The 22466-nt window shown below is 45.1% G+C and overlaps 2 protein-coding genes across 3 annotated transcripts in view; one reads left to right on the plus strand and one right to left on the minus strand.

Annotated features, from left to right (window-relative positions):
* KNOP1 (lysine rich nucleolar protein 1) overlaps positions 1–21052 on the plus strand; it is a 51540-nt gene extending 30488 nt beyond the window's left edge. Inside the window, exon 4 of the mRNA XM_045072057.1 lies at positions 17805–21052. Coding sequence (XP_044927992.1) covers positions 17805–18086 — 282 coding nt within the window. The 3' untranslated portion in view covers positions 18087–21052. The remainder of the gene's footprint in view (positions 1–17804) is intronic.
* Positions 9277–22466, minus strand: part of VPS35L (VPS35 endosomal protein sorting factor like) — a 115677-nt gene continuing 102487 nt past the window's right edge. The window contains exons 28-31 of one of the 2 annotated variants that reach the window (XM_004750283.3): positions 21448–21613; positions 16355–16473; positions 10373–10519; positions 9277–9542 (exon numbers count right to left, since the gene is read on the minus strand). In XM_004750283.3, the coding sequence (XP_004750340.2) occupies positions 9444–9542; positions 10373–10519; positions 16355–16473; positions 21448–21613 (531 nt within the window). In that variant the 3' untranslated portion in view covers positions 9277–9443. Of the gene's footprint in view, positions 9543–10372; positions 10520–16354; positions 16474–21193; positions 21330–21447; positions 21614–22466 lie in introns of those variants that run through there. The other variant, XM_045072052.1, reaches the window with a different exon arrangement.

Below are 22466 nucleotides of genomic sequence, written 5' to 3' on the forward strand. Positions count from 1 at the left end.
TTTGCATTTTTTATATGTTTTGGGTATTAACTCCTTATCAAATATTTACATATATCTTTTCCCTTTTAGTAGTCTGCTTTTTTGTTTCATTGATAATTTCCTTTGCTGTGCAAAAGCTTTTTAATAGTCCAGTTATTTAGTTTTGCTCATGTTGCCCTTGCCTGAGGAGATAGATCCAGAAAAATATGTTAAGACCATTGTCTAAGCATTTACTGCCTAGGTTTTCTTCCAGGAGTTTTTTATGGTTTCAGGTCTTACATTTAAGCCTTGAATCCATTTTGAATTTTTTGTTTTTAAGATTTATTTTACTTTTGGGACTGGGTGGCATCAGGTCAGGTCATGATCCCAAGGTGTTGGGATCGAGTCCTGCATCAGGCTCCTTGCTCAGTGGGGAGCCTGCTTCTCTCTCTGCCTCTGCCTGCCACTCTGCCTGCGTGTGTGCTCACTCTCTGACAAATAAATAAATAAATAAATCAAATCTTTAAAGATTTCTTTTACTTTATTTGTTTGAGAGAGAGAGAGAGCATGAGAGGGGAGAGGTCAGAGGGAGAAGTAGACTCCCCGCTGAGCAGTCCCAGTGTGGGGTTCAATCCTGGGACTCCAGGATCATGACCTGAGCTGAAGGCAGTTGCATAACCAACTGAGCCACCCAGATGCCCTGAATATATTTTTGTATGTGGTGTAAGAAAGTGGTACAGTTTCATTCTTTTGATGTACCTGTCCATTTTCCCCAGCACCACTTATTGAGGAGACTGTCTATCTCCCTATTGTTAGATCCTTGGATCTGTTGTCATAGGGTAATTAACCATATAACTGTGGGTTTATTTCTGGGCTCTCTGTTCTCTTCTGTTGATCTATGTGTCTTTGTGCCAGTACTGTTCTGTTTTGATTACTATTGCTTTGTAGTGTAGTTTGAAATCTGGAATTGTGCAACCTCCAGCTTTGTTTTTCCTGTCCTAAGATTGCTTTGGTATTCAGGGCCTTTCGTGGTTCCATACAAATTTTAGGATTGTTTGTCCAGTTCTGTGGAAAATGCCATAAGTATTTTAATAGGGATTGCACTGAACCTGTAGATTGCTTTGGGTAGTATGGACATTTTTAACAGTATTCTTCCAGTCCATGAGCATGGTATATCTTTCCATTTATTTATGTGACCTTCAGTTTCTTTCATCAGTGTCTTACAATTTTCAGTATAGTTCTTTCACCGCCTTGGTTAAATTTATTCTTAGGTATGTATGTATTCCACTGTAGTTAATATGCGGTGTAATACTAGTTCAGGTGTGTAATACAGTGATTCACTAATTCTGTACATTACTGACTGCTCATCATAATAAGCAGTCTTCATCTATTTTTACCCACCCCTCACCCACCCTACCCACCTGCCCTCTGGTAACCATCAGTTCTCTTAGTTAAGAGTCTGTTTTTTGGGGTGCTTGGGTGGCTCAGTGGGTTAAAGCCTCTGCCTTCAGCTCAGGTCATGATCCCAGAGTCCTGGGATCGAGCCCCGCATCGGGCTCTCTGCTCAGCAGGGAGCCTGCTTCCTCCTCTCTCTTTCTGCCTGCCTCTCTGCCTACTTGTGATCTCTGTCTGTCAAATAAATAAATAAAATCTTTTTTTTAAAAAGTCTGTTTTTTGGTTTGTCTCTCTTTTTCTTTGTTCATTTGTTTTCTTAAATTCCACATCATATGGTATTTGTCTTTCTCGGACTTTTTTCACTTACACTCTCTAGATCCGTGTTGCAAATGGCAAGATTTTCTTTTTATGGCTGAGTAATATTCAAGTGTGTACGTGTCACATATTCTTTATCCATTCATCTATTGATGGACAGTTGGGCTGCTTACATTCAAAGTAATTATTGATAGGTATGTATGTATTGCCATTTTGTTGCTTGTTTTATGGTTGTTAAGTAGTTCTGTTCCTTTTGCTCTCTTTTCTCACTGTTTGCTGGCTTTCTTCAGTGGTAGACTTGAACTCCTTTCTCTTTCTTTTTGCATGTCTGTACTGATTTTTGATTTGTGGTTACCATTAGGTTTGTAAATAACATGTATACATCAGTCTATATTATGTTGATGGTCCCTTAAATTTGAATCTGTTCTTTACCCCCCCCATTTAAAGTATATGGTGTCATACTTTACATCCTTTTATTTTGTGAAATCCTTGACTGATTTTTATAGATATACTTAATTTTCCTACTATTGTGCTTTCTGCTTTTCTTCCTCCTCTTTACAGTCTCTCCTTTCTACTCAGAGTCCCCTTTAACATTCTTGTACAGCTGGTTTCGTGGTCATGAATTTAACTTTTATTTGTCTGGGAAACACTTTCTCTCTTATTCTGAATGATACCCTTGTTGGATTGGATATTCTCGGTGGCAGGTTTTTTCCTTTCAGCACTTTGAATATATTGTACCACTCCCTTCTGGCCTGCAAACATTTCTGCTGAAAAATCACCTGATTGCCTTACAGGGTTTCACTTGTATGTAACTGTTTTCCCTTGTAGCTTTTAAAATTCTCTATTACTGCTGTTTGCCATTTTAATTACTAAGAATGTGTCTTGGAGTGGACCTCCTTGGGTTGATTTTGATGGGGACTCTGTGCTCAGATCTGAATTTCTGTTTCCTTAGCCAGATTTGGGAACTACTAAGCTATTATTTTTTAAACTTTCTGCCCCCTTTTCTCTTTCTTCTCCTTCTGGGATCCCTATAATGCAAATTGTTGTTATGCTGATAGTATTGCTGAGTTCCCTAAGTCTGTTTTCATTTTTTTCTCTTTCCTGTTTAATTTGATTGCTTTCTATTACTCTGTCCTCTAGTCATTGATCATTCTTCTGCTTCCTCTAATCTACTATTTATTCCATCTAGTATAGTATGAATTTCATTTATTGAGTTATCTCTGGTTGGTTCTTAGGTTTTCTGTCTCTTTGTCAAAGGATCTGAGGTCCTCCACTCTTTTCTGCAGTCCAGTGGGTATATTTATGACTATTACTTTAAATTTTTTATCAGACATATATATTACTTGTTTCTATTCTGTTTAGCTCCCTTGTTTCGATTTTGTCTTGTTCTTTCATTTGTGATATTCCTTTATCTCTTCATTTTGTCTAACTCTGTGTCTGTTTCTGTTAGGAAGGTCAGCTGCCTCCCCTATTCGTGAAAGTGGTGGCTTACGAAGGAGAGGTCCTGTAGTGGCATGCAGTATCCTGTTTGCCAGAACCTGCTGTTTCTGGGGTGTTTACTGTGTGTGTTGTGAGTGCCCTGTTACTGTGGCTGAACCGCTTTTGCCTTAAGCTGTCTGCAGTGGCCCTTTGCCTATTGTGGGCACGGTTTGGTCCCTGTGTTAGTGGGTCAGTCTGGGGCCACCTTGGGCTTGAGTTGAGTCAGACCAAGTGTTTGCCACAGATGCAGTAGCACTTAACTACTGGGCACTTTCCTTGTGTTGAGGCCTGAGCTTTTGGGCTCTGGCCAAGGATGCATTGGAGGGAGAAAGTCCATAGAATCCAGCGGTGCCTGGTTGTAGCAGGGTTTGTGCTGTAGGTTGCTATTGGAGGGGACCTGCAGCCACCTACAGCTGCTGCCGAGACTGCTGGGTTGGATTGGGCAGATCCACAGACGTGCGAGTTGGGGTGCGCAGTGCCATCAAGCTAGCTTGGAAAGCGTGCTCTGCTGGTTCCTGTGGGTGTCTGTCATGGCACTCACCAGCTCCTTTGTCCTTGGAGAAGTGTCCCAAGGAGCCTTGCCTCTGCAGAACATACTCTAATATTAGTAAATCAATCTCACTCTTGGATACCCCAGGCATTTTTCAAACTGCTACTTCTATGTTTTATCTCCATGGGGCTGTTTCTTGTACAGTCTGCTTAAGGATAGAATCAGTTTTCTATTATCCTGGCTCTCCCAGAGCTGAGCCCTCTGATTTTTAAAGTTCCAGGTGTCAAGCTGCAGTGACTGTAAGAACTAGTGAAATTATGCCCCTCTGCTTTTCAAAGCTAAATGTTATGGGGATTCATCTTTCCTGGGTGGGCTCCTCATGCCTGGGGTGCCTGGGGTGAGGGTCTGTTTCTTGACCCTGTCCAGGCCCGTGGCAGCCCTCCCTCACGTGGATAGTCCTGTAGTCATTTTACCTCCCAGCTGTGTCTCAACTTTTCCTACCCTCTTCAGTGTGGTCTCTTCTCTACGTTTAGCTGTGGAGAGTCTGCTTTGTCCTGTTTTACCCTTTTTAATGTGGTTGTAAACAGTGTTTTTAAAACTTTTTCCTCCTGCTAGTTTATTATTGGCATATAAAAATGAAGCAGATGTATTAATTTTTGTATCCTGCAACTTCTACTGAATTCATTTATTATGGTGAGTTTTGGGATTTGGGGGGGGGTTTGTTTTTGGTCTTTAGTTTTTTTTTTTTTTTTTTAAGATTTTATCCATTTGACAGATCACAAGCAGGCAGAGAGGCAGACAGAGAGAGGGGGAAGCAGACTCCCCACTGAGCAGAGAACCCAATGCGGGGCTCGATCCCAGGACCCTGAGATCATGACCTGAGCCGAAGGCAGAGGCTTAACCCACTGAGCCACCCAGGCGCCGCTAGAGTTTTCTATATAGCAAGATTTCTGCACGTCTGCTGTGGGAGGGGACCTGTAATCATCTAAAACTGCCAGCAGACTTGCACAAATCTTGTCATCTGCTAATAGGGACAGTTTTACTACTTTACCAGTTTGGATGCCTTTTCTTTTTCTTACATGATTGTTCTGGCTCGGCCCCCTGTGCTATGTGAAGAAACATGGGAGAGCAAACATTCTTGTCCCGTGTCTGATCTTAGAGGAAAAGCCTTCAGCTTTTTGATATTGGGTATGATGTTAGTTGTGGGTTTGGGCTTTAATTATGATGAATTATGTTCCCTCCACGCCCCCTGTGTTGAGTTGTTATCACGAATAGGTGAATTTTGTCAGAATTTTTTTTTTTTTAATCTCATGAGATGATCATGATTTTTAATCCTTCATTTTGTTAATGTAGTGGATCACATGGGTTGATTTGGAGATACTCAACTATCCTTGCATCCCTGGAATAATTCGGTGAGTAATCCTTTAAATGTTTTTATTGAATTTGGCTTGCTAATATTTTGTTGAGGAGTTTTGCACTGGTGTTCATCAGGGATATCATTGGCTTATAATTAGCATTTTCCCCCTTGTAGTGTGTATCTTTATCTGGTTTTGGTTTCAGAGTAATGCTGGCCTTACAGAATTTGGAAACATTCTTTCCTCTTCAGTTTTTTGCAGTAATGGAAAAGGATAGGTGTTTAACTCTTTAATTTAACTCTTAAATGTTTGGCTTTACCTGTGAAGCGATCAGGCCCTGGACTTTTGTTTGTTGCAAGGTTTTGGGTTACTCATCCAATCTCATTACTAGTAACCATTCTGTCCAGATTTCCTGTCCTTGATTCAGTTTTGGAATATTTTATGTGCCTAGTAATTTGTCCATTTCTTCTAGATTGTCCAGTTTGTTGGCATATAGTTTTTTTGCAGTAGTCTCTTACAATTCTTTGTAAGAAGTTACAATTGTAACTTCTCCTTCATGTCTGATTTTATCTATTTGAGTCCTCTTTTTTCTTTAGTGCAGCTAAAGGTTTGTCAGTTTTTTCAAGAACCACTTCTTGGATTCATTGGTCTTTTGTTGTTGGGTTCGTGTTTTTTGTTTTTGGTCTCTATTTCATTTATTTCCACTCTGATCTTCATTATTTCATTCCTTCTGCTAACTTTGGGCTTGTTTGTTCTTTTTCTAGTTCCTTTAGTTGTAAGGTTAGATTGTGTTATTTTTCTTGTTTCTTGAGGTATACCTGTATCGCTATAAATTTCCATCTTAGAATTGCTTTTTCTGTGTCCCAAAGATTTTGAAACACTGTATTGCCATTATTCTTTGTCTCGGTATTTTTTTAATTGCCTTTTTGGTTTCTTCATTTACCCATTGGTTGTTTAGTACCATGTTGTTCAGTGTCTATGTGTTTGTGGTTTTTCTAATTTTTTGATTGCTAGATCTTATGGCCTGAAGTGAGTCTCTTGTAGGCATCATATGGATGTCTTTTTATTTATCATTTTTTCAGTAACCCTATATCTTTGGATTGGAGCATTTAGTCTATTTACATTTAAAATAAGTATTGATAGGAATATACATTTGCCCTTGAATAAGGTGGTGGTTAGGGACACTGACTGACCTTCCTGCAGTTGAAAATCCACATGTAACTTTTGAGAGCCCCAAAACTTAAGTATTAAGTCAGGAGCCTTGCTTGGTAACATGAACAGTTGCCTGACATAGTTTGTATGTTAGATGTACTATATTCTTAAAGTAAGAAAGTCATAAGGAATAGAAAAGACATTTACAGTATTGTATTTATTTAAAAAAAAAAAAACATGTAGTTCAGACCTTTGCTGTTCAAGGGTTAGCTATACTTGCATTTTAATTGTTTTCTGGTTGTTTTGTTCTTTTCTGTTCTCTTACTCTCTTTTATTAGTGACTTTTAGTCTTATGCTTGGATTCTTTGATATTTTGTGTGTCTACTAAAGATTTTTGGTTACCATGAGGTTCATTTATAACAATGTCTAGCAGTCTATTTTAATGGTCACTTCAGTTCGAACATATTCTGAAAGCACTGCATTTTTACTGCCCTCCCCTTCCACATTTTATGTATTTGGTGTCATACTTTACATCTTTTTATCTTGTGTATCCATTAACTAATTATGGTAAAATTGATACTGCTTTTGTCTTTCATATTATTATAAATGATTGATTTACTAACTTTACTGGATGTTTATCTGTGAAGTTTTTTCTTTCATAATTTTCATCTAGGTATGTCCTTTTACACTTAAAGGAGTCCTTTTATCATTTCTTGTAAGGCTGGTTTAGTGGTGATGAACTCTTAACTTTTATTCGGGACACTTTATTTCTCTAGCAATTCTGAATGATACTCTTGACAGGTATTCTTGGCTGTAGGGTTTTTTGTTGTTTATTTCTACCCCCCTAGCACTTGGAATAGATGACACCATTCATTTCTGGCCCACATAGTTTTTGCTGAAAAATCAGCTGATAGCCTTATGGGTATGTTATTAGTTGCTTTTCTCCTACTGCTTTTAAGGTTTTCATTAATTTTTCATTAATTTTTTTCATTAATTTTTGACATTGTACAGTTGACCCCTGAACAATGTAGGGGTTAGAGGCACCAATCCCCCTGTGCAGTTGAAAATCGACATAACTTTTGACTCTCCCCAGGTTTACTAATAGTCTGCTGTTGACTAGAAGTCTTAAACAGCTGTTAGGCACATATTTTCTGTTATATGTATTATATAATATATTCTTAAAGTTGGAGAAAATAAGAAATCACAAGAGAAAATCTAGTACTATTCTGTATAAAAGAAGTATTCACATGTAAGTGTTTTTGTGTTGTTCAAGGGCCAGCTTTATCATGTGTCTTGGTGTGGACCTCTTTGGATTCATCTTGTTTGGGGCTCTCTGTGCTTCCTGGTACTATAATGTCTATTTCCTTTTCTAGATTGTAGAATTTATCAGCTATTATTCAATTAAGTTTTCTGGTTTTTTTCTCTCTCCTCTCTTGGGATGCTTGTAATGCCAGTGTTCCAGATTGCTGATTCATTTTTCTGCACCCTCTAATTTGATGTTGATACACAGATGGTATTTTTCATTTGTTACTGTATTTGGCTCTTACTGGTCCCTTTTTATATTTTCTGTTAAAGTTCTCATTGAATTCAAGTCCAGCTAGCATCTTTATGACTGTTACTTTGAATTCTTTATCAGGTGGATTGCTTATCTCTGGCTCATTTTTTGAGATTTTGTTTTCTTTTATTTGGAACCCATTCCATTTTGTCTACTCTGTATTTAGTAGGTCAGCTACATCTGGTCTTCTATAGAAGGCATCCTGTGGGGCCAAAAGCGCTGTCTTCCCAGGCCACCAGAACCAGGTGCTCCAGGCCTGTCCCTGTGTGGGCTGTGTGAGCGGCAGGGAGATTTGGCCACAACCGCTATGAGCATTGTGGTAAGCATAAGTTGTGCCTTTTGAGAAGGTGGGTCCAAAGAGGAATGCCTTGTCAGTGCCAGTGGTTCTAGCAAAGTGTCAGAACTGGTACCTGCCAGCATTGGACGAGGTGGGCTACACGAGGGCAAGGCAGTGGTACCTGCTAACTCTTCCCTTCCCAGAGAAAATTCCTACAGACTTGCCCATCCCAGCACATGCCTTAAAAGTAGTAAATGTCCTTCATGTATAACCCAGCACTTTCCAAACTGCTGCCTTGGTGATGGGTCTCAGAGTGATTAAGAGTACACCCTCAGGGGCGCCTGGGTGGCTCAGTGGGTTAGAGCATCTGCCTTCAGCTCTGGTCATGATCTAGGGTCCTGGGATCGAGCCCCACATCAGGCTCTCTGCTCAGTGGGGAGCCTGCTTCCCCTCTCTCTCTCTGCCTGCTTCTCTGCCTACTTGTGATCTCTCTCTGTCAAATAAATAAATAAAATCTTTAAAAAAAAAAAAAAAACACCCTCTGCTTTCTATAGCCTTTGGCTCTCCCTGAGTTAAGCCCCCAGATTTCCAGAGTTCAACATCATGGGAGCTCATCTTCTTGGTGCTACATACCCCACCCAGTGAGGGGCTTGACCCTCGCCACTTATGGGTGACAGCCCTCCCACTTTATGGCTCACTGTGCCGGAGATGGGGTTCTTGACCTCATCTCTGCCCCTCCTACCCCTCTCACTGCAGCTTTTTGTCCCCAGCTGTGTAAGAGCCATGGCACTGTCTTTGGATTGTTCTCAGTGAGTTGCATGTTGTGTAGCTGCATCATTGGCATGTCTGTGGGAAAGGTGAGTTCAGCACCTCCTTACTCTGCCATCTTTCCAGGGGGTGCAGTGGGGCTGCCTGCCAGTGGTGCTTGTGTTTGCCCTGGAGCTGTGGCTGGGCACCCACTGCCGTGTGGCCAGGGGGCACCACATACGCCTGAGCCGCTGCCCCTGGTCTTGTGTGTTGCCGAGGGCTAGGTGTCCACCAATAGATTCCAAGTCCTATCAAGAACTGCTTTTGATAGGAAAGCTGATGGCACCATCTACCTTTTGTCAGTCTTCTATGGGGTTTTAGACAACATTCAATTCCAGACTTGAGGCCTTCAAATTAGGTAACAGTGGCTCTTTAAAAGTAGACACATTTCAAGGTTTTTTCTAGTTTAAAAACAGCAACAACAACAACATACACACATGACAGGCATTACTTGCATTCTTCTGTTTCTTGATAAAGGCAAAGACACTGCTACTTTTGTGAACAAGATTGGATTTTAATGCTCTGACAATTCCTACTTTTTCACTGTCAAAATAATCTGAGTAGAGGTCAAAGCTTAAACCAATTCGTATATGTAAAAATAAAACAAAAAACAAAAAAAAGATAGAGCAGGTCTTTCTGGACTTAGCTTCACAGCCCCAGTCAGGTCCTTGTTTGCAGAGGGAGCCTGAGGGCCAGTTCAGTCAGATGACCCATATCTGGTTGTTTGCTTCGCTTCTTGATGTATTCCAGAGTTTTCACCTAGGAGGAAAAAGAATGATCAGTATCCTTTCTGGTTCGCCAGTGAGCCCATAAATCAACCATACTGTGAGCTCATGCTTTCTTCCAGCTCAAGTCTTCAAGGATAAAGGAGGAGAAGAAAGCAACAGAGTCTTTAAAGTATGGGGTGCCGGAGGGGCTTAGTCAGTTAAGGGTCTGCCTTCAGCTCAAGTCATGATCTCAGGGTCCTGGGATCGAGCCCCCTCAGCAGGGAGCCTGCTTCTCCCTCTCCCTTTGCCACTCCCCCAGCTTGTGCTGCTTTGCTCTCTGTAATTTTTTTAAAAGATTTTATTTATTTATTTGACAGAGAGCACAATAGGCAGAGCAGCAGACAAAGGAAGAGGGAGAAGCAGGCTCCCCGCTAAGCAGAGAGCCCAGTGTAGGGCTCCATCCCAGGCTAAGCATGAGAGAGCCCAGCCATCCATGTAGGGCTCCTTAATAAGTAAAATCCCAGGACTCTAAAGATTTATTTCCAGAGAGAGATCATAAGCAGGCAGAGAGAGGCCGAAGGCAAACAGGCTCCCTGCTGAGCACTGAGCCTGAGCCATCCATGGGACTGAGTGCTCCCTTAATAAGTAAAATTCTTTTTTAAAAAATGAAAGAAAGCAAAGTCTCTAAGTACAACTTCTTAGATTATAATTTGCTTATAAAGTCAGATCTTGGTGTGATCAGGAATAGCAGATATTTTTATATATGTGTATTTTATCAGAGGGAATAAAAAGGGGAGACTAGGATTTGTTGAGGCCAAGCTGTGCTCTGGCCAGTGGGTTTACATCATTCACCAGGACCCCCATGCCCTCCCAGTGCCTCACCATGGTCCTGGTATCCGCACACCCGTGCCTCTGGGCCAGGTGCCACAGGTTGACAGAGAGCTGGTTGAGTCTGTTGTTGCGCAGGTCCCCGTGGGCCAAGATGCTGTTAAAGAAGGAAAGCCCCAGCGAGCTTTGGCGCTTCAGAGCCTGAAATAGAAAAGAGAGATTACCCTCCGGCAGTGGGGCTCAGGCTGGGCGCAGCGTTGATGGTGGCTCTACCGTGGATCATCTGGAGGGCAAGCTGTTGAACCTCCCAAGCCCCACCTTCATCTGTAGGACAGTAAGGCAATGCCAGCTCCGAGGGTAGGTGAGGAATGAGATGAAGCATTAAAGGCCCTTCATTCTGTGCCTCCTACATGGGTATTACTTATGAAATGGAAGCAGAAGCAAGTGATAGGCCTTCTTTCAAGTACAAACGAGAACTGAAAGGCTACAATCAAATGTCCTTCGGATGTATCCTCGAGCTACCCAAAGTTATGGTCACCATCCAGGGCAGAAATAAAGACCCATGACTGCTCCCCATAAATGGCCCAGGCCCAGCTTTCATAAGAACTATTCTATAATAATGAAATCTTGCCTCTAATTAGAGGTACCCAAACAAGGAAAGCCTAACCAAAAAAGACCAAACCTGAATTCAGCAAGAGGCCTTGGAGAAAGGAAGCAAGGTCTGAGAAGTAAGCAGGCACGTGGGAAGGCCAAGTGAACATGTGGGCCTAACCAGCAAGCCAGATTCTGTCGCATGTCCATGAGGGCCCTGGACAGCTGCTGACCTGCGCGCCTGCTAGATGCCCTTGGCTCACAACGCAGAACATCGGTGAGTCCAGCAAAGCAGTTGAGAAAGGAGCCCTTAAAGTGGGCCAGGTATTCTGCTCTGTGCTTTACACAGCTCATCTAATTTAATCTACATAGCAGATCTTTGTAGGAAGCACATCTCTTACCAGCTATGCGCATGTAGCCACTGTCTCCCAAGGATCCCTTGAATAAGGATCTCCTTATTCAAGCATTACACAGGGTGCTGAGGTGAGGGGACTGCGCGGATGGAATCCGTTACGGACCTTAGAGAACCCTGGACTATCTGGGTGGGCCCAGTCTAATCCTGTGAGCCCTAAAAGGCAGAGAAATTTCTGAAAGACCCATAGCAGAAGAGGAGGCAGAAAGGGTGAGATCAGAGAGATTTGAAGCATGAGGATATGAACCACCATTGGTGGCTTTCAAATGGAGGAAGGGGGCCAAAAGCCAGGAACCGCAGCCAACTTCTCGAAGCTGAGAACAACCTCTAGCCAACAGCAGGGAAACGGGACCTTAGTGCTACAACTGCATACAACTCAAATTTGCCAACACCCCAAAGAAGCCAGTCAATGCCTTGATTTTGACCTTGTGAAACTTTGCCAGTGCCAACCCCCCAAACTGCTATAATAAATCAATGTTTTAAGCTGTTGAGTTTGTGGCTTTTTTTTTTTTCCCTCAAGGCTGCAAGAGGAATCCCCATTTTGCAGATACACTCAAAGCTCGGAAGGCTTTGGGGGACTTGCTCACGGACCACAGCTAGTAAGTAGAAAGCACAGTAAGTACAAAGCAGGCATTTGAACTCCAGTCGTCCTGCTCCAAAGCCTGTGCCCACACCCTCCCATGTCCCACTCCAGCTTCATAAATATTCCCATAGACCCGGTGTTAGCATCACATTAGGAATCCACATTCTGAAGAGACTAAGCGTTGCTTTTTCAACTACTCAAGGTAGACAAAACCAACCTTCTAACTATCAGTCTGTCCATCCATCATTCCACAACCGTCACGGGAGCCAGACCCTGCTAACTGCTGAACCAACTTAATCCCTGCTGCCATCCTCAGCCAAGTGAGAATTTAAAATCTCTTTGTGGAGGAAAAAATCCTGTTGAGGCGCAGCTTTAAGGACAGTTGGGCATGGGGCTGAGTGGCATTAAGAGACCTCCACTGGAGGACCAGGTGAGCCTTGGCCACGGTGTGGACCTGGTGACAGTCCCAGAAGTAGCAGAACTGACTGAAAATGACCATTAAGGAGTGAGGTCATGCTGTGCACTGGCCAAGCCTGCGGGCCACAGGAGAAAAGCAGCATGTTCTAGGCACAGACAAACTAAAGTGGCTGCCGAATGCCTGCTTAGGGTCCTTTGATCAGACAATGCAATTCTACCCAACCAGGAACCTGGGCCGAGACCAGCATTCTGTGGGCTCCAGTCCAGGCTGCTGCCTGCCTTTTAAGCCGGCCCCCATCTGATGGCTAGGACAACAGGAGGGTACGTTCTGCTTCTATCTACAGGACAAAACTAAAACAAATTCTATTTCAAATACAACTAAAAGAGTTTCCCCCTGAGAGAGGTCCTTTAACTACATTTCATTGAAGTAGGAGAGATTTTTTTTTTTAAAAGACAAGGGAGATAGTATCTAACAACTAGCTATTTCTCTATTCTGTATCTTCTCAGCATTTTACCCCCAAAACCCCCATCCACATGTGTTTCAAATGCACAGCCCATTAAAAGTGAAGCCATGAGAGACCGACCTGAGGGAAAGAAGTCCTGCAAACTGACATGCCAAGACCCCCAAACCATGAACACATTATGAAAACGGAATCAGGGCCTTGAGCCCCCTCCTCCTCTTCCTCAGAGGTTTTAAATAAAAATAAGCTTTCATTCTTTTCCTATGAGAACTGTCATTTCCAGGAAGCTCCCTGGGTCTGGCATAATTCCCAGCTTCACCCCACCTAAACAAACAACTTCATCAAGCTCTGAGTACACTGGCAAGCCCCTTCTTAGAGATTTGGAGAAAATTTTGGAAGCAGGGTTGCTTCCATCCAGCACTAAGAAATGACCTACTCCAGATGGGCATCAGCACTCGGGGGTTTTCAACAGCACGAAACTTTGCTCTCCACCTGGTAGAGAAATCTGACCCCTGCTTCCCAGTTCCCAGACTTGATGATCCTGTGTGCAGGGCCCCTGCCGCGACCTGCTTGCCTATGCGGACTTCCACACCGCACTGTTAAAATGAAGGATGGTTGTTCCGTTTTAGCTCGGTCCACCCATATTTTTCTAATAAATGTGCATATATGGAAGGACATTTTCACTGAATGTCCCTGGTATTTATGGGAGTTGAAATGTTCTTTGGAAGAATTCCAACTTCGCTGGTTTTTTTTTCAGAATCCTGTTTCAGAGTCATTATTACAATCAATACCCCCTCCTCCAAGAGAAAGAGACATAATTGTTAAATACAAACCCAGCACTGTCCCCACCCCCACAACTGCAAAAATACGTTCCAAGACCCCCAGTAAACACCAGAAACCACAGCCAGTTCTGAACCTTTGCTGATACTGTTTTTTCCTATATACATACCTCTGACAGTTTATAGATTAGGGACAGTAAGAAATTAACAAAAGGGAATTATATACTGTAATCAAAGTTATGTTAATGTGGTTTCTCAAAATACTGTACTGTACTCATTCTTACAATTACTGCTCCATGAGATAAGGGAATGACACAGGCACTGCGACGTCTTGTTAGGCTGCTCTTGACTTGATTAGACGTCAGGAGTCGGGGGTAGAATCTGCTTTTGGACAGTAGTTGGCCCCGGTAACTGAAACTGCATGGCAGCGGGGTAAGGGGAGACTGTGTCCCAGTAGTGGGACACAACAACTATATATAGTTTTCAGCTTGATTTTTATTGTGAGTTTGAGGGTTGTTCTAGGTCATGGTCCTTTATGCTGTAGGTGGCCACCTCTGATTAAACCTAGCCTTCTAAATCAGGTCAGGGTGAAGAAATGTATTTTCAAGCCATGTGCCAAATTTTTCTTGGGTGTTACCTGTTAAACAGTACTGCTCTAAGAGGTCCCTGGGCAAAAACCTGGTGCCAGAACCATGGTTTTAAAAATCAGGAAAAGGTGCCTAAGAAGAACTTTTCAGGGCAGAGGAGCTGAAGGTAAAGGACCCCATTTCTACCTGAGAGGTAGAAAGAGCTCGCCCCTGAAAGCTACCAATACTCAGAGACAAAAAAAGAATAGTTTTTAGCCCTAAGAATTTGCTCATGTTTGAAAAAGGCCCTTTAGTTGGTAGAGAATTGCCTCTTCTGATAGTTACTGGTTTGATTACCAGTTTCCCCGGAGAAATTGGGGTTCTGATTCTGCCCTTTCCCCTGACAGCCAGATGCCCTTCATGTGTTAATTTCCCCAGAGTCCTGCAGCCCTGCATCCAGAAAGGTCCCTAGGCTGGTGGGACACGCCAACACACACTCCCCTCAGACAGTGCGCTGTGATGCACATGGGACCTATTGCTAACCATAAGGCTGGCCTGAACTTGGCAGGGGCCACTGGAGGATGGAGTCTAGAAAAAATACAACTCACTCCAGCATCTGCTTGACTATCCTAGGGATAATGGGAATCCAGAACACACATGTACGTCATACATTTGTATGCCCACAGCTATACAATATTCTTGGGGTTTTCTGCTGGGGAAAGACTAAGGACAGTGGTGGCATCTCATATAGCCCCAGAAATGAGTATGAATTAAACTTAAAATCCAGTGGGATCTTATTTTGTCTTCAAAGGGTTTGATGGAGGGGGATATAAGAGCAAAAACCTGGGAAGACCCTTGGGAAGGGGAAGGCTGGAAAGCTACTGGGAAATAGGCAGTCCAAAATCTGCCTCAGGTTGGGGAAAGGGAATGGAGGAGCAGGACAGCAGGAGAGAACAGGGCCTGCCAGGGTGAATCTGGACTGAGCTATCAGGTTGTCTCTTGCCAAGTGGGAATAAAAAAAAAAAAATCAAAATTCTCGGAGCTTCAAGCAGACAGTCTGGAGTAGTGAAGACCAAGACCCAGGGGAGCACACGGAGGCAGAAACAAATTTAGGCATCAGGTGACCCACAGAAAGAATGCAGAGAGAGAAGTCAGGCACCAGCTTTGACTCCTAAGGCACTGCCAACCTCCACCCCCTTCCCACAGGCCCCGACTCCACAACAGCACTCAGCCTGAACACACTGCCAGAGATGGGCCTAGGTCTGAACAACTAACTGTCTTGGCCAAGCCTGAGACCGGGCCTCTGGGATCCATCTGTCACCCACATGTTGTGCTGCAGCTGCAAAAAAAGGAAGCGGCGGTTGGCATAGGCGGGGAGGAGAACCAGGTCGGTGTGCAGAGTGCACTACATGGAAATGAAAATGACCTATTGTCTAACTACATGGAGAGTATGGAAAAATTGCTCTGAAAACATACAAGATGCAACATCGGGCATATCTGTGTAATTCGTGGGAAACATGGTTCTAGAAGACTGCCTCAGCCATATCTCACAGCTCCCACTCTAGGACAGTGTAAAGGGACAGCTGTTCCCACCTCACTGGTCTGTCAGGAGAATTAAGTGAAATGATAAATGCAGAGTCCTCAACTCTACACTCCCATAACGAAGGCTGGAGAAACAACCTCCACTGTGGTGGGATAGGAACCATACGCCACTTCTCACAAGGTAAGCGGAACCAGAGGAAACCCAGGGCTGTGGAGAAGCCGCTCTGAGCCTCAGTTTCCTTTTCTGTCCAATAAGAATAGACACCATACTTGCACTTCAGAGAGGTCGTGGGCATGAAAAAAACACCGATGTGTGCAAAGCACAGGCCACATATTCAGCATGTACCGACGAAGCCCCTGCTGTATGCCAGCCTCTGTTCAAGGTGGGGGGATGCTGGGGCCCCAGAGACAGGGAGGTCCCTGAGACTCATGTTGCAAGATCCTAGCCCTCCACGGAACTTACATTCTGCTGGGAGAGGCAAGCAACAGAACTGCACAGAGCATTTCAGAGAGTGACCACACAGTACAGGGAAAGCCCTGGATGGAGCGCTCAGTGATCAGTCCGCCAGAAACACGACGCGCACAGGAACCAGTTTCCTGTCCAGAATGGACCCATGTCCTACACCCCCTGGAAACGCATGCGATCAGAGCGAGCGGCAGCAGGGGGCAGGCCAAGGGCACCTACCTCATCTTTGGCCAAGGTTTTCAGATGCTCCAGGATCTGAGCCATCACCGTCTCACACAGCTTGTTGTTTTCGGCCAGAAACTTGGAGTCTCCCCCATACAGGCTGTCATTGGAGTCAACTGATGGAACAGACCAGAGCAGTGAGCAAAATACGGTCTAGCCATACAGAGGAATATCATGCAATCATAAAAAGGAATTCAGTGGGGCGCCTGGATGGCTCCGTTGGTTAAGGAATTGGCTGCTTTTGGCTTGGGTTGTGTTCCCAGGGTCCTGGGATCGGGCCCCACCGCTGGCTCCTTGCTCAGTGGGGAGCCTGCTCCTCCCTTTCCATCTGCCTGTTACTCTGCCTGCTTGTGCGTGCTCTCTCTCAAATAAATAAATAAAAATTCTTAAAAAAAAAAAAAAAGGGAATGAAATTCTGTTAAGTGTTAAAACGTGAATGAATCTTGAAAGCTTTATGTAGGTGAAATATGCCGGGCACAAAAGGTCAAATATTGCATGGTTCCTTTTCTACAGGGCCCAGAAGAGGAAGATTTGTAGGAGGCAGAGTGGAGTCACCGCAGGCTGGGGGAGGGGGGGGAGGGAATGGGAAGTTACTGTCTACTGGGTACAGGTTGTTGGGATGATGAAAAAAACTTTGGAAATGGGTAGTTGTGATGTCTGCCCAACACTGTGAATATACTTGAAGCTGAATGAACTTTTTAAAAATAGTTAAAATGGCAAACTTTATTTTACTACTATGTGTATGTTACAAATCCTTAAAAAATGTAAAAAAAAGCCTTAGTACAAAAAAGTCTATATCTTTGACTTGGGGAAAGAATTCTAAGCTATTTACTGTAAGAAAATAATCCAACAGGAACGCCTGGCGGGTGGCTCGGTAAAGTGTCCGATTCTTGGTTTTGGCTCAGACTGTGATCTGAGGGTTGTGAGATCGAGCCCTGCATTGGGCTCTGTGCTCAGCAGGGAGTCTGCTTGAGGATTTCTCTCCCTTTGCCCCTCCCCTCACATGCACGGTCTCTCTCAAATAAGTCTTTAAAAAAACAAAATCAGAAAAATAAATGCTCTGTTACAATATTAAATACTTAAGAGAATAAAAATATATGATCTATAGTTATTAATTCCCACATATACACAATACTATTGCCATAACATACTATTAATAATTACAAGATACTATTAATTTTTAAAAAGTGACATAAGTATCCAGAGTAGAGCCCAGACACATGTACACATCTCTATTCCCTACTTTACAGCTGCTTAAGAACCAATTTTTTTTTTATTAAAAAAATTAAATTTCATGATATCCTGTCATCAGCCCTGAACCTTCCAGAGAATGGGACAGGTCGAAGCACAAAGCAGTTAACTAATTGATAAAGTAATTTCAGATATGCCTTCTGTACATTTCTAGTTGCTATTTCACGAACAACTATTCTTGCTTTTTATTTTGAAGGCTGCCAGAAGGCCGGGAAAGCAGTACACTGAACACGTAGCTGCGCGCTCCACGACACACGTGCAGACACACGGACACGCGGTGTTCTCTGGCGAAGCGGCTACAAGCAGACTGCAGATACGTTGCCTACAGATAAGAACCGCTCCCCAGCAGTCTCCTTGCTCCCAGTGTCTCTGTCCAAAGGTGATCTCTAACCCAATTCTGAACCGCTCGTGCACGGAACTGTGTCTCAACATTCAGAGGAGGACAGCTGTTCTCTTAGAAGAACGTAAGAGACTGTGATTCTGGTGAAGCAGGGGGTTCGGCTTTTCACCACCACCTGAGTCTGCAGGGCGCAGAGCTGCGCCGGTGAAGGCATTTCTCACGTCTACCGCTGACGGCCGGACTAGGTCCTGGCCTGAATTCTCAGGCTGCCTCCGGGTTGGAGTCTACGGTTTCTGATGAGCTCAGCACTGGAGAAGAGGGAAGGAAGGGCTAAGACCGACCCGTGGCCGACACACCCCAGGGCTTCCTCCCCAGAGGGGCCGCGGTGTGTTCAGGGCAGGCTGCTCACTTCCTCACGCACACGTGCGTGCACAATTGTGCACACGCACACTGCACCTCCTGCATGAGGGCCTGCTCTGCACCAGCTTCCAGAGTAGGAGCTGAGGACCCAGTAGGGGGGCAAGGCTGATTCGGTCCCCACCTCACAGAGCTCACGGACCACGAGGACAGGTACACTGGCAAAGAGGCAGTCACAACAGGAAGTACCGAGAGTCAGAAGGGGGCGGGCGGTACAAGGGTAGGGGACCCTAAAATCTAGGCCTGGGATGGAACTCAGGAATTAGCAAGATCAGGCTAAGCTCTACAGGTTAAATTCACTAGACGAAATGGAAAAGGGCGATGGTGCAGATGAGTTTTCCATGCTAACACTTGGTGGTGATGGAGGGCGGACAGGGGAACCTTGAGAATTTGAATCTCGGAAGGTGGTCAGACCAGTGCGTACAGTGGCCCCAAGAGACCAGGTGCAGCTCTTACGAGGGCGATAAATGACATCCCTGGCAAGTGGCCACTAAGAATAGCCTAGAGTCCCTGCATCTGTCTGGCCCTGGGATCATGACCCTCAGTGTCTCAAGGGCCTGGCAGGTGGTGTGGAGCAGCCAAGGGGGCTACAGTGGGTTCACGGGGGCATCCCGTGATCCAACCAGATCGACGCTGTGTGCATGTGAAGTCAACATTCGGCACACAGGCATCCTCCCCTTCCCCATCAAACACGCCCATACTCCTACAGGCTTGCGGGGGGAAGCACTGGGGTTCTTGCTCTAGGTGGTTTCACAATGCCATCTTATTGATCAAGAAACAAAGCAGCAAAGGCATCCTTTGTAAGTGCAAAAAAGTTGTGACCCTAGTTCTTCGAAGTTCTAACCTGTGTCAACATTAAGAGGCTGCCTAGAATAAGAAAGGGAGGAGCAGCAAAGGCTCTTTCGGGCCCTCCTGGGCCTCTCTCCTACTAAGACAACTGTCAGGTCACAATTACGCGGAGTAAACACAGCTGGGCCAAGAAAAAAGGGGAAAAAACCCACCCATGCCTCTGTTTTCTTCTCTGAAAGCTAGAAATCTAAGAGGCTCCTATCAAACCTAGCCATGCTCCCTTCGCTAGCACTCCTGCCCCCAGTCTGGCTGTACGGTTGAGAGAGTGAGAGAGTTAAATGGATCTGCTCCAGAAGACGAGGGAAGAGAAGGCAGGAGACAGGAGAGGGCTTGCTTGCCCCTAACTGAGCCTGAGGTTTGCAGACGCACTGCCACATCAGTGCCTGGTCCTCCAAAGTCGCTCTACAGTTGCAAGTCCTCAGTGTGCATGTGGCAAAAAAGAGGAAATAAAAATGCCAACAAATAAAGGAAAAAGTGCTAAATCTCATTAGCCATCAAAGAAATGCAAATTACACTCATCAGAAGAGCCAAAATGAAAAAGACTGACTGCACAGAGGGAACCAAGGGGACCCTCACTCATGCCTGGTGAGGGTGTCCTTTGGTACAACTATTTCGGAAGACTGTGAGACGCTATCTGCCAAAGCTGAACACAAGCAAGTCCCAAGAACAGCAACTCCCCCTGTAGGCACAGAGCCAGCAGAAATGTAACATGTCCAAGAATATTCACGGCCAGAACCAGAACCGATGGAAACATGCAAATGTTCATCAGGGAATGCATGAATTCTGGTACAGTCACATGATGGAATAGGATACAGCAATGCAAAAGGAAGAACTTCAGCAACACGGGACACAGAAAAAGCTCACAGAATAGTGAGAAGAAGCCAGACCCCAAAGAATGCATGCTCAACCATTTCATTTACCCAAGTGCGAGGCTAGAAGTCGGGAGAGTGGTGAACCGTGAGAGAGCTCACCGGAAGGGGGCACGATCAGGGTGGGCACTACTGGGGTCTGTGTGCCGTGCGATAAGTCACTGGGCTTATCACAGTGATGGCACTGTGGATGTTTGTTCTACACAAAAGTCTCAGAACATATTACATACATGTATGTATGTAACATACTCTAATTCAATTAAACATTGTTATTTTTTAATCGAGGAGGCAGCATGAGGCATGCCCCACAGTTCTGGTTGTCAAGTTCTACTTCCTTCACTAACTGGCCACAGGACCTTGAGTAAACTCAGCAGGGTCTCTCTGAGTCTCCCCTTATTGGAATGGAAAGTAGGGGCACAGATGCCTGTCTTACATCCTGCGATGCTGAGTATAGAAGGAGGCTCTGTGGAGTCTGGTGCGGTCCCCGGCAGGCAGCAGGAGCTCAAGTCGTGGGAGCGGTCATCCCCCACGTCAACCAGCCTCCCTAAGTTACATCTTAACTATTAACCCCCCAGTCCCAGCTAGAGGAAGCCTCTGAGTGTCGTAGGGGAAGGCTCTCCCACGAATTTGCTCCCTGAAATTTCCAAGTCTAGAGAGACAGTTGCTTAAACCCCCAAGTAGGTCATGACTAGACAAAGCACTTTTAACAACAGGACCATTTTTCTGGGAAACCACTGGAACTGAGGGTCTGATAGGCAGGTAGATGCTTGGGCTCCGCAGGCAGAGGTCTGGAACTGGGACTGTCCTGTGTGTCCAGGATATGAGAAGGCCGCTTCAAACTCCTAACAGCAACTTAAAAATGGCTGCTAGCACGTGGGGGAGCAAGGCCACCTCCTTCCTTCTGAGCATCTGAACTAGGGGTTCACGGAGTCTCAGCATCACTCGGGGAACTGAGTGAAGTCCCACCTGAGGCTGAGGTCAGGGCCAGGCCAGCGAGGAAGCTCAGGCATGTGTATATTTAACCACGTTTCAAGGTTATTTATAGTGGACCAGAGAGAGCACAGATCCAAAAGAGTGCTTCTCTGAACTTCACTGGCTGTCGAAATGATTCTGGATGTTTCTTCTACATAAAATTCTCAGGCCTCTTGCTGGGGATCCTAATTGAGAAGGAGTAGGATGGGGCTCAGGAATCTGCTCAGGGAGTTCTTATTTTGGCACATGTAGGAAGGCCCCAGACTAGAAGTTCCTGGTGGGTTAAAAAAAAAACTAGGTGATTAAGTAAAAGAAAACAAAACAAAACAAACTTCACTGGACCTTCCTGAACGTCAAGCTCAGGGCAGTCTGGCAGGGGGGCACCCCACTACCTTTGTCGATGTGGTAGAGGTAGGTCTCCTGGCTCATGGCGGAGAGGAGGTGCAGGACGCAGGTGTAGATGCGGATTTTATCGTCACTGCTCTCCTCCCAAGTGTAGTCCTGGATCACGTTGAGAAGCTCTCGAACAAGAAACAGGACCCCATGTTCGGGATGATCCTAGTGGAAGCCAAAAAAAAAAAAAAAAAAAAAAGGATTAATACTCCTAGAAATGAATCAGGAGGGGAGAAAACCCCAAAAACCGTGAAGACCAAAGCCCAGGCCCCTGCCGTCCGCAGCTGTGGAGGAATTACAGTGGCAGCCACTTCGCCGAGGCGAGCCGCTCGCGGGCCTGGCTCGCGAACACCGAGAAAACGGACAGACTGTTGGGAACGCCACCGATCAGCGCGGTCTGCGGAGACGAGGCTTGAGAGCCTCCCCGGGTGCAAGGGAGGAAGAAGCAGAGTCACCTGTCAGCTTGATGGCCTGTTTCCAAAATTACAGTCTCGTTCTCCCATGTGTGCAGCAGCACAAAGGCCTGCTCCTCCGACTACAAAAAGCAAGATTGCGGGTCTCGCAGCAGTGGGAACAGTGGAAGCCACCTACTTTGAGTGAAGTTCCCCACCCCCCAAATGATCCCTGTCACCACCAAAGGCACCAGCTTTAAATATAGCATTGCTCTTTAGGGCGTCAGTGACATTAACAGCTAAATCACGGACGCTCTCTTGGGAGAGGAAAAACCCAAGAGACACTCGGAGCTGAGAGAATGGTGTTTCTCAGATGCTGAAATGAACCGGAAGAGGGTCGCGGAGGCCACAGAGCTGGAGCTGGCTTCCCTTCCGACAGGCTACCTGCGATTCTGGGTTTCTCCTCCTGAACACACCCTCCAGACCTGAACGGCCAGGGGTGAGGGCCCAGGCCCTGCCACCATCGCCACGCTGACCTGGGAGCCACACATTGTGGCTCCTGGGACCAGTGGGACACCCTCCCAGTCCGGCCAAGCCACTGCCAAACCGTGGCCCAGTGAGCGTGA

Source organism: Mustela putorius, unplaced genomic scaffold (genome assembly GCF_011764305.1).
Source record: "Mustela putorius furo isolate JIRA1106 unplaced genomic scaffold, ASM1176430v1.1 tig00004007_pilon_pilon_pilon, whole genome shotgun sequence".
Classification (NCBI taxonomy): domain Eukaryota; kingdom Metazoa; phylum Chordata; class Mammalia; order Carnivora; family Mustelidae; genus Mustela; species Mustela putorius.